Source organism: Mytilus californianus, unplaced genomic scaffold (assembly GCF_021869535.1).
Source record: "Mytilus californianus isolate M0D057914Y unplaced genomic scaffold, xbMytCali1.0.p SCAF_8, whole genome shotgun sequence".
Lineage (NCBI taxonomy): Eukaryota > Metazoa > Mollusca > Bivalvia > Mytilida > Mytilidae > Mytilus > Mytilus californianus.
In genome coordinates, this window is record NW_026262734.1 from 27361993 (window position 1) to 27374633 (window position 12641).

At 31.8% G+C, this 12641-nt stretch overlaps 1 protein-coding gene across 1 annotated transcript in view; it reads right to left on the bottom strand.

Moving 5' to 3' along the window:
• LOC127712042 (uncharacterized) overlaps nucleotides 1–12641 on the bottom strand; it is a 74888-nt gene that overhangs the window by 42724 nt on the left and 19523 nt on the right. Inside the window, exons 8-11 of the mRNA XM_052218209.1 lie at nucleotides 11588–11809; nucleotides 10302–10362; nucleotides 8474–8583; nucleotides 6997–7130 (exon numbers count right to left, since the gene is read on the bottom strand). Of these exons, the coding sequence (XP_052074169.1) occupies nucleotides 6997–7130; nucleotides 8474–8583; nucleotides 10302–10362; nucleotides 11588–11809 (527 nt within the window). The remainder of the gene's footprint in view (nucleotides 1–6996; nucleotides 7131–8473; nucleotides 8584–10301; nucleotides 10363–11587; nucleotides 11810–12641) is intronic.

A 12641-nucleotide genomic window follows, 5' to 3' on the forward strand; every position in this document is an offset into this window, starting at 1 on the left:
ATTTTTGTTGATTTGAAAAAAAATATTATTAAAAAATCATCAATTTAAGCATTGTACTAAAATAAAATATTCAATGTAGCTTACACTTTTAAACTGAGCATTCAGGAGTAGCAAGCTAGAATATGTTGGGCCAAAATAAAAATATTTTATGTTTGCCCAAACGCGACCAACCCAAAAAAAAGTATTTTTTTCATGTCCGCTCCGTCATCGTATAAAACTTAATGTTTGTCGTCTTTGCGTTTGAAAGTAACTGTGAATAAGATTAAAAGGAAGCGTGTAAGAGACGCAGTTTATCGATATTCAATGTTCTCGGTTTTTATCTTCTGTCACAGATTTAACGAACATAAAGAAGTAAAACATGTGAAAATGGCAGACAGTTTTTTTACACTGTCGTCGTCTGTAAAATAAACCAAAAAATAAAGCCTATTGTGTCTAATAGGCTTTATCGCTTTAACAATAAGAAAACCTGGAATGATGTTTTTGATGAGGTTGCCGATCCTGATGAGATGGACATGTGGAAAACCGATGGTCATTGTTACTGTATCCGACAAGAGTGGGCTACAAACTTTCGAGCTAGCAGCCTACCATGAGTGAACCTATTGAGGTTTTACAGGAATTTGACAATGTCTCTACAAAGGTTTGACGGGAAAAAAAAGATATACTGTTTTAATATTTTCATGCAAATTCTGATAAAAAAAATAAATTTGCCTACCTACCTACCCACACCCAGTCATCATGGGTCGGGTTTGGGCAAACTGAAATATTTTTAATTGTGGCCTTGTTTATCTTTTATTTCTTGTTATCCTATGGTTTACTTTTTGTTAAGAAGATCTTTAGCTTTTTGTGGTGAGACAATTACTGAAAAGTTTCAATGCACTTTAAGGATGTAGGATTATATCTGAGTCCAAATGAGATAATTTGTGCAAATATAATATCTAATTCAGAGGCAGATATAAATTTAAACTGTATACTTCTGCAAATCAACTTGTTTTTACAAATATTTTTGTAAAATATAAGAATAATAATGAAAAATGAGTACCCACAAAATTTAACCAAAAGTCATTGAACTGTGAAATATAGGTCAGTTTATATTTATTTATTTGGAAACTATCTTATTCCCTAAAATACATCCCAACACCAAGTTACATGACTGTAAGTAAAATTGAGTATCTTGCTTTGGTAGAGAGATTGTTATACTCCAATATATGCACCCTTAAATTATAACCAGAGGACCTCTGACCTTAAAATAATTATTTATTACATATGCATATCCAAAAAAATATTTCAAGAAGCGGGAGGATTGCCTCCACTGACTCACTGCAATAATGAGTAATCTATGAATTATCAGAAATATATTTAATATACACTATCAGATTATTCAATCCATCTTGTATGGGAAAGGATTTGTATAGGCATTGCCTTTTGTCCAATCCTTTTGATTAAATGTACGTTTGATATTTGAACAATAAAATATTTTAAGGTGATACATAACACTACAGGGAGATAACTCTTTAAAAATTAGCTGAACGTTTTAATCACATCCTATTGTTAAGGAAATATTAAGCTTCTCAATGATCAAAATTAGTGTTTGTCAAACTGCTATACATCCAATGAAATTTTTCAGATAAAAGTGTGTGGTTCAAGTTTTTTGATTGATTGATTGTTGGTTGCTTAACGTGAAAAGAGTAAGGGTTAAGACATGAACCATAAAATAGGAATATGTTACCTTCACCTTAGGTTATTATAAGGGCAGTTTTTCCAAAATTTGACCTGCATTCAATATATATTCCATTATGTCAGAAAGTATTCAAGAATAGGATTTGTATGTGCTATCAAACTAAGACATGAATGTCATGGTTACTAACTAAGGTTGAGGCAAACTAAAATTGGAATGTTAACATGATAAAAAAATATCTATACAATGATGTACAAAATGTATGTGCTGCATAAAGACTTTCAACTTTTTTTTTAGGATAATGAAAATTTATTTTATAACCACAGGAAGCAACACATCGGCAAAAAAAAATTTTGAATTATTTCAAGAATTTTCAATTTTCTAACAGATCACCTTGTTCCTTTGACAATAACAAAATAAAAGATGACTGTTTATACAAAGTGTAATTAAATGATTTCTGAAGTGCAACGTAATGGTATAAAACCTTAACTAATTAAGTTTCAGTTTCTATCAAATATGACGATATAACAATACAATGTAAAAACAGCTACTTGCTAGTGTAATTCAATATATGTCAAATTTACATTTGATTTTAATTACATATAAAAATCTATAAAATTTAATCTTCTAATACCTTTAAATCTGTCATACCAAAATTGACAATTTACATATAAATGAATTTCTAAAGAATACTCTTGGTTGGTCTTAAAAAATGCAAATATAAGCAATGATACTGCATTGTAAGTATGAATTTTAAATTTAGAAATTAGTTTCTTTTAATATGATACTAGATAAACTCATTTAAAGTGCAACTGAACTAACGCCATATGACTGAGGGACTATGCCAGAAAAAAATAAGGCAATAAAAATTAAGTAATTAATATGGTTCTAATAATGTCATATTTTACACAACAAATTTCAAAGTTTACAGTCCTTTAACCAATTAAAAATAAAAAATAAATAAAGAAATTTTCTTTTCAAAGAATGTACTCTATTATCATTTGTTTGGTTAACTTTACAGAGCTTTCTCCCAAGAAAATACAAGCAAAGAGTCTAAGACTTAATTTTTCAGCAAATAATACTTCTGAAATGACAGAGCTCTGGAACTATTTTTGTACATTTTGCAAAACAAAACTTTAACCTTATTTGGGTTGAGAGTACTAACAGGCAGACCTAGGATGGGCATAAAAATCTAGAATTTGACCTTAAAATATCAACCCATAATGACAGAGAGGTCAAGACTGACTGCCATATTAAGACTTATTTATACTAAATTGTTCTAACATTTTACAAGAAGATTTTTGACGAGCCTATCAGATCAGCAGACCAAAGTGTTCTACAAGCCGACACTGAATCCAGGTGTTTTAGGCTAGGAGACTAGAGGTAATCTATACCACTGAAACTGGTCCCTACCAATAATTTATGAAAGATAACATCTTGTGAAGTCTTCTTTTGACCACTGTGAGTGTCATAACATTAAAAAGACATATTAGAATAACATAGATAGAAATGTTATATTCCCTTTATCTATTTTAGTTTTCACAATAGCCAAATAGGGTAAAAAAAAATCATCATTTGAGGGTAATAACTCCTATAAGCCAGTATAAGGAATGATTTCCACTATGTTAAATTATTTGTTAATCTTTTTTAGCCGATCATTTATGTTGTTTAAAGTTTCTCTTTATCTCTTATATATTTCAAGATTGTAACCAAAAATAAATGAAAGAAAATTGTCATTGAAGGGCAATAACTCCTGTACAGACTGAACTGAAAATTAGTCATGCTGACTTATTTGTAGATCAAATTTTTCTCTTTTTTGTATGGTTTATGCAAAATATTAGTAATAAAAGAATGTATGCCCCTGCTCAAGCTTTGCAACGAAAATGGCCTTATGCAGTCGATGTTATCAGTGTGTAATTTCACAACATTTGTATTGTAATGGAACTGAGTTTTAAAGTCTTTCTATAAGGGGTCATCATATTTACTAAAGTTGTTGGCAATATCAAGTTGGTGATAAATTATATTGCAAATTGAAACAAATGAACCAAACAACAAATTTCCCATGCAACTGAACCTTCAGAGAGGAGGCCCAAATAAATGTGTTGGACATGTGCTGATTGAAATTAGCAAAATTAATATTTTTTTCCTAAAGAACAAAATGAAGAAGGTTAGAATAACTTCTGCATAAGTCACACGTGAATAATTTTTTGGACACAGTTAGGAATTCCTTAGCTTGTATATGTAGATTTGAAGATGCTGAAAGTCTTTTTAAATTATTATGGCATCACAAAAAGCCAAAGAAAAAACACATACAACAAGAATGTGTCCATAGTACATGGATGCCCCACTAGCGCCATCATTTTCTATGTTCAGCGGACTGTGAAATTGGGGTAAAAACTCTAATTTGGCATTAAAATTAGAAAGATCATATCATAGGGAACCTGTGTACTAAGTTTCAAGTTGATTGGACTTCAACTTCATCAAAAACTATACCTTGACCAAAAACTTTAACCTGAAGCGGGACAGACAGAAGGACGGACGGACGGATGGAAGAACAGACGCACAGACCGAAAAACATTATGCCCTCTATTATCGTAGGTGGGGCATAAAAAGTATAGTTTCTTACATCCACCTTATCTGGACTCTTGAAAGTAATGTGGGTTGTTGTCTCATTTTCAATCATACCACATCTCCTTATTTTTTTAAAAAAAAGTGTGACTTTGCATTTAAATTTAAAGTCATCGAGTTTGCTGAGAGTAAAGGAAAGGCTGCTGCATGTAACACTGAAGCACAGTTTTAATTGTTGATAAATAGATGTTTTCAATTAGGACATAGATTTCGTTGAGTATTTGGCAGATCCAGTCCTGCAACTTTGGTTGAAATTCAAAAGGAACATACTACAGGCCAATAATTGTTCAGGATTTCCTCTTTGGTAAATGTCATTGAAGATTATTTGGGATATCTATGTGAATTGCCAATTGCAATAACAAATTGTTGGAATTTCAATTGTTTAGGACATTTTTAACCAATCGAGACGCTTTGGTGTACACTTTTGAAAATATTACCCAGAATGCATTAGATTCTGAAACAGCAAATTGTACAAGTGGTCTATAAACTGATAATTTTTGCTGTCAGATTAAAGTGTCCCACTATTTATTATACCTTTTAAGATAATAGCAAAATACTGCAAAATAATCTGAAAATAGACATCTAAGGGGTAATAACTCCAAAATAGGTTGTCAAGTTATTATGAAAATTTCAGGTAGATATCTTTGACCTGCTTGTCATTTTTACTTCAGTTGTCTTCTATCTGCTTTAGTTTGGGGGACTATAGCCAAAAGTTTAATGCCCATGTCCTATATTAAGCAACAGCAGTCAAGTATTTTGACAAATCAAAATACAATTTATAAATAGACATATATTCACACAAATGTTTGTTCAAATCTGTTCTGTTATTTATACAGAGAAGATTTTTCACAGAGTGTACACTGACGATGGACAACACATGTAAAGGCTTGGCAATAACCCAAATGGACCTTATGATCCAGGTGAGCTTAAAATCACATGATAATTAAAATATACAGTTATTTAAGCACTATTGAACCACAAAATGAGATTGAGGCCAGACAAAAAATTCAGACCAAAGACATACCAGCATTAAAATAAAGTATGATTGGTATGATATGGTATGATTGCCAATTAGACATACATCCACCAAAGGCAAAAGGACAAGGGTGTCAACAACTACAGGTCACCATGTGAAGCTGTAAAATTCTCCCAGATTACAAAACAGAGATTAAATTATGAATTGTACAGCTCTTCAACCTTGAAATATCAAGTTACTGTACATACAAAAATATACAGATGTCTAGTTTTAGAGTAACAATAAAAAAACAGAGTTCCAATGTCCCCCGCATTGCACATATTTTATCTATCCAAGGTACAAGGGCAATAACTAAATAAAGCACTTTTTTTTTTTCTTTAAAACTTTTTATTATTATCTTAGAGAAATGAAGGCTTCAGAGCAATTGCAATGTGATTTCCATTATAATTAATATTTCCAAGGGGCATAACTCAATAAAAATATTTGATCAGCACTTATTTTCAAAAGTGTCAAACACATTGCTGATATAAACCTATGATATAAGTTTCATAAAATTCTGGCAATAATTGTACACATGAGAATGCTGACAATGCAATTTTCCATATTAATCAATATTTCCAAGGGGCATAACTCTTTTAGAAATTATTGATCATCACTGATTTTCGAACTTGTCAAAGACATTGCAAATATAAACATATGATTCAAGTTTCATAAATTTCTGGCAAGAATTGTACACATGAGAGCGCTAACAATGCAATTTACAATTATATTTAATATTTCCAAGGGACATAACTCTTTTAAAAATAATTGATCAGCACTGATTTTCAAACTCGTCAAAGACATTACTTATATGTACCTATGATATCAGTTTCATAAAAATCTGGCAAGAATTGAACACATGAGAGCGCTAATGATGCAATTTTCCATATAATTAAATGTTTCCAAGGGCATAACTCTTTCAAAAATAATTGATCGACACTGATTTTTGAACTCTTCCAAGACATTGCTAATATAAACCTATGATATATGTTTCATAAAAATCTGGCAAGAATTGTACAAATGAGAGAGCTAACGATGCAATTTTCCATATAATTAATGTTTCCAAGGGGCATAAATCTATTAAAAATAAATGATCGGCACTGATTTTTGAACTTGTCTAAGACATTGCTGATATAAACCTATGATATAAGTTTCATAAAAATCGGGCAAGAATTGTACAAATGAGAGAGCTAACAAGACCGGACAGACAAACGGACCTACAGACAGACGGACGGATGCCTGGTGTTTCTATGTCCCCCACAACGTGTTGTGCGGGGGACAAAAAGAAAGTTGGTCTTGGCACAAATACTTTGAAAGTGGCAACAACTTTCTTCTGAACTAGCAATTTTATAGCGTCACCTTTTTGGAGGTTGAATAAAAACCAATGACTGGTTAAGAATATTCTTATTTTGACACATAGGATATCCCTTCAAATATTATTGCTTTAATAAATTTTAACAAGCAGTACATTCTTAATGTTCAAAAGAAGTTTCTTCCTTGAAAACTAGAAGTGTAGTTAGACAGACTGTCCATTCATATTTGTTTGCACCTTGGCAAAAGATTTGATTACTCAACTTCATAAAGAATGGCAGGAGAAGTTTAAGATGCCTGCATGCCATTCTCATTATATCATAAGCTTACCTTGGCAAAGTTGCATCAGAGCTAAAAATAGACTTACTTTCTACTCTTTTGTTTATTTTCAGCACCACATTCACAGCAGCAACCATCTTCATCGTTCTCCATTTCTGATGTTCCAGGTTCAGAAGTGTCATATGATATGGACTGATGTTTCCTTATCTTATCATTCACTGACTGAAAAATATTATAATAGATACTGTAGAAAAAGTTGAGCACCAATTTTCCTAATTATATGAAACTGATATTTTATAAAGAAATCAACAAAAGTATACATACCCTTAGACCAATAATAATAATTAAATAAAATAATTAAGTAAAGTTCAAAGCACATAACACTGGATGGACATTAGTGAAAATCTTCAAAAAGTTTAAAGATACTCAAATCATCATTCTTTAAAATAATTTGGAACAAGAGGCTGTCAGATTGACAGCAAACAAGATTTTCCTGCATGAAAATGATATTTGCAAATCTGGACCTTGGAACAGGATCAAGTAAAAAAAAATAAATGAATTTTTGTAGGGTTCAGAAATGGAATTGCCAAAATCAATCTTGACCTATTCATCAAAAGTGACATAATATTGGAATTTAAGAGAGTATATAAGTGCACACACATTTGTTCATCAGGGGTGGGTAGGCAGAAATCATGGTCAATAATGAAAGAAATATGTTTATGAGATTATAACCTTATTTAATATGAGACCATAGAATCTTGTGGTCACTTCCATAACTTTCCAGAAACCCACTTTCAAATGGTTGTTGTCTTGTTAGTTCAAAGTATCACAAGATTTTCATCTAAGCCTTTACAAGTTATCACATGGACAACGCTCTAAGTATCACTTCACACTACTTATAGGTCTATAACTTATCAACAATAAAAGCTAAAATTTGAAATTCAAATTTGACCTTCTTTTGGTCACAGGAAAACAATATATCTAAATTTGAAAAGATTTCGTCAAAGCGTTTTCAAGTTATTGCACAGACATTGTTTGGCAGCCGCCCGCCGTACATCACCAAATTAATAACCGATATTTTCCTTTGGAAATCCGGTTTAAAATTTGGAGGTTAATTGGTCAATGTAGACTTGAGTAAAGTTTGCAAAAATGTTTATGTAGAATGAACAGAGGTTGCCTATAATTGTTTACAGCCACTTCATTTGAACTTTGGTGGATAGTTGTCTCATTGGCAATCATACCACATCTCCTTATTTTTATAGAGGAACAACAGTGTACTGTGGATTATTCTATTTTCATGGCTACCATTTTTGGTGGATTAAGAAACAATTGTGTATTCATGGATATTTGATTTCGTGGATTGAGTAGTCTATAAGCAAGCCTATAGAAAATTGATAATTTGTTGGATATTTAAATTGGTTGTTAACTTAACCCACAAAATTCGTTATGCAACAAATAATTATGAATCTACAGTACCATAATATATCAGATGTTGACAGTCAATGAATATTGGTCTTTTCAATAAATGTTTTAATTAGTGAAACTTCAGTTCTGTTAATTATTACCTGTCTAGCACTTCCAGGTGTTCTGTATATTGATGGTGGTTTAAAGTCGTCATCTTCATCATCACTTTCAGGTATAACAGTAGTAGATGTACTTTTAGTATTGGTGGCAACTACAAACATAAAGTTTTTTCATTATAAAAATGAGAAAATATAACGCCATTAATCATTGTTGTAAATTCTATTCTAAGTTTTATAAAAAGCCATTTCTAAAAATATCTGGTATTGAAACCAGTACTATTCAGGTTGAATTCAGGCAAAGTAATTAAAACACTAATCGACGCTGGATGTTTGCACTTTTTGATAGGACATTTGCACTTTTTTAAATGGACACTTGCCCATTTTTTAACGGACATTTGCGCTTTTTCTACAGAACATTTGCCCTTTTTTTAAAGGACATTTAAGCTTTATCAACATTACATTTCAATTATCAAGGTTAAAAGTTTAAAAATCATTTAATATCTTTGAGTATTCACAGCAATATGTTATTGTTTCTTTTTAATAGAGATAAATGCTTATGAAATTTCACATCCGACACCTAGAAAGTCTGAATTACTACATATTTCTCTTTATAGCAGCCATGAATCATTCTTCAAAGTCAACATGAACAGCAGGTGGTTAAAATATTTAATTTCGGTCTCCACAAATTGAAACAATCTCAGAGAAACCATGGCTGAGAGTTCTTGGACTTTCCAGACTATAGAATGAATGAGGAATATAATTTCCATTTTTGCCATCCCTTGACTTTGGTAAATCCGGTTAAGGTTACAAGTAAACTTTCATAGGTAAAAAGGGCAAACATCCGGCCAATTTGGTTCAAGAGTGTCAAAGTTTAAAGCTCAAATGTCCTGTTGTGTTACAGGTATAAAAAGCGCAAATGACCTACGACGACACTAATATTTGCGTTAAATTCAATCTTATGAAAATACAGATCCTGTGTCCAAGCTTTGCTTACAAGGATCTGAAAACGCTCTGTTCTATGAAATGTCATTAGCTGATGTAATAATTATCAGAACAGAAAGCAAAAATGGCGTGTTGTCAGATCCTTGTAAGTAAAGCATGGACACACGATCTGTATTTTAATCAGATTGACGTAAATTATTTTCAGTAATACTTCAGCTCATTAATAAAACTATATGGTCAATGTAAGTTGAATCAACCGAATTATGACCTTTTTTGTAATACAATATGTACTTTACAAAATTCCTATATACATTTCTATTAACAGTAATCTTAGTTTAGTACCATACAAACAATCATGATGCATTGCATTCTGGTGTATATATATATTTCTACCAAGAAATTTGTTTTGCATGCACACGTATAAAAATTGCGGTTTTTATCCAACACAATCATAGGTTTGAACTTTGTTTTCAATTTAGACTTGTTTATATTTAAGATATACAGATGCAATGTTTTATAATTTTGTAAATATCTAATTGACTACTTTAATACCAACTTAATCAATTTATTTATCAGTTCTTTTTTATTCCCTCAAAGTTAGGAAACAAATTGCTAGTTCGCAATATTTTGAGGTTATTTCAATTAAAAGTTTGATCAAATTTATACCTTATAAGACAGGTTGGTACAGTGTTGGTTCACAGGAACCTGCATCCTATAAAAAGTGACATTTTTTTAGAACTAGTGTATCTGTCATTCAAACTTTGATTGATTGATTGTTGTTTGTTTAATATCCAGTGGTGTATTTCAATGAAGACACTCAGATAAATTCATGGCCATAAGAACATGGAGACACTGCTTTAACCAATAGGACCTTCAACTTAGCACAGACTAACCAACTATGCAGGTTATCTAAATATATTTTAAATACCTTCATTTTCCATCTCTCTTTTATTTCCTTTCAATGCTTTTAGTTTGTGTTCTTCAAAAGCCTATAAAGTAAACATGGTAAAAAGCAACTAATTCCATTTTAATATACTAGTAGATTAACATAATCATCAAAACTAACCCATGAAAAAAACAGAATATGCAAATTACACAATGTATTACATTAAGCTGATTGTAATTGAGTCACTTTGCTTTTCTCTTTCAACTTTCCCATGATGAACTGGCCTCCTCACATCGATCTGTTTCTACTTAACACTGACATTTGTTTTAGCACCATTCCCCATCTCCTTATTTTATATCTTCAGCCTATATCTCAGCACACAAGGATTTAGCTTTAATATATGCCTGATCCTGTACCATACTAAAGTGAAATATCCTAAACCATGAAATTTGATGGATTACTTCGACAGAGAATATTCTCTGGGAACAAAAACAAAGATCAGAACGGTAATTCATGTTGAAATCATGGTACTCCAGTATAATGTAATTGTTATTCAGGCTTAACAGGGAAAATGGGATCATATTCCTCGTCTTTCCCCTATATCCTCTTTGCCTAACAGATCAGTGGATATAAAGCACTGAAGGGAATACGAGCCCACATCCTGTTGTGAAAATGTATTAAATTTATTAAATGAAATTGAGAATGGAAACGGGGAATGTTTCAAAGAGACAAAAACCCGACCAAAGAGCAGAAAACAGCCCAGGCCACCAATGGGTCTTCAACACAATGAGAAAATCCCACACCCTGGCCACTGAACAATAATGTAAACTAGTTCAGCAAAAATGAAAGTCACACTCAACTCACATATAAAATGAATCAAAATTTAAAAAAAACATATAAGGCTAACAAAGGCCAAAGGTTCCTGACTTGGGATAGGCGCAAAGATGTGGCGTGGTTGATCATGTTTTGTGAGATCTCAAACCTCCCCTATACCTCTAGCCTATGTGGAATTAACAAACACACAGCAAAACACAGTAAAAATCAGTTTAAAAGAAGTTTTAGTCCGATGTTAAAATAGGTAACAGAAGTAACTAAGCAAAATGACATTGATCAACATAAATTAACAATGGACTACTAGTAGTTACTGACAAGCCAGCTCCAGACCTTAATTAAAGTAATTGAAAGATTATGTCATCATCATATGAAAGTCAAGCACAATCCCTCCTGTTGGGGGTTTTATAGTATCATACCATCATAAAATATAAAAGAAGAATGTAACCTGTATCATGCCAACAACTGGTTTTAGAATAATGTGTAAGTACACTTACTTTGATAGTACTGATGTCTCCACCATATACAACAAATCTAACATCACTGACTGATGAAGTAGGATTATCCCTAGCAAACTCCTCCACACTACTGAACATCTCCCTGGCTACAATATCTCTAGGGAAACCAAGACTTCCTGTCCCCAGGGCAGGAAAGGCTATAGATGTGAAACCATGACTATTAGCTGTTGTTAAACACTTCTTCATGAAGGTCTGCAAAATCTGAAACAAAAGATTCAAAATTTTCATATATATATATATATATATACATATTTCTTTTGGAAAATATTGTTTGTGCTGTATTTAGACCCCTCTACCAAGAAATTTGTTTTCCATGCACACGTATAAAAATTGCGGTTTTTATCCAATGCAATCATAGGTTTGAACGTTGCTTTCAATTTAGACTTGTTTATATTTTTTCGTTTGGGCTTGTATTATATTTGCCTTCGGGTTTATATGATCCGTTCATCCTATTTTGACTCTTTCAAAATTCAAGAGTCTATCCTAAATTGAGGTAAATTATATGGCCTTCCAAATACCGTTTCGATTCCTAACATCACTGAAGAGACATTAATTGTCGAAATCTGGATATGGTGTACAAATTTTTGCACCTCATGTTTGCGGTATACTATCTTTTCCGCAAGTTTATTGTTTTCTGTTTGGTAATAATTTAATTATAAGATCTGTTTTGTTACATCTTGTGATCCGTTTATTTGGCAATCGCCAATGGCAGTCAGCAAGGTTTAAGAACATCAGTTGTTCGACCTGCTAGTCAAATGCGTTTTGTAAAAATATACTTTTTCACATTTTTGGTCTTTTGGAAAATGTTGTTTGTACTGTATTTAGACCCCTCTATAACAAGAAATTTGTTTTACATGCACACGTATAAAAATTGTGGTTTTTATCCAACGCAATCATAGGTTTGAACGTTGTTTTTAATTTAGACTTGTTTATATATATACATACATATACAGTGAAACCTGCAAAAAAAAACGAACCCTGATAGAGATTTATTCAAAAAATAACAGCGGCCTGCATTGTAAAGAATATAATG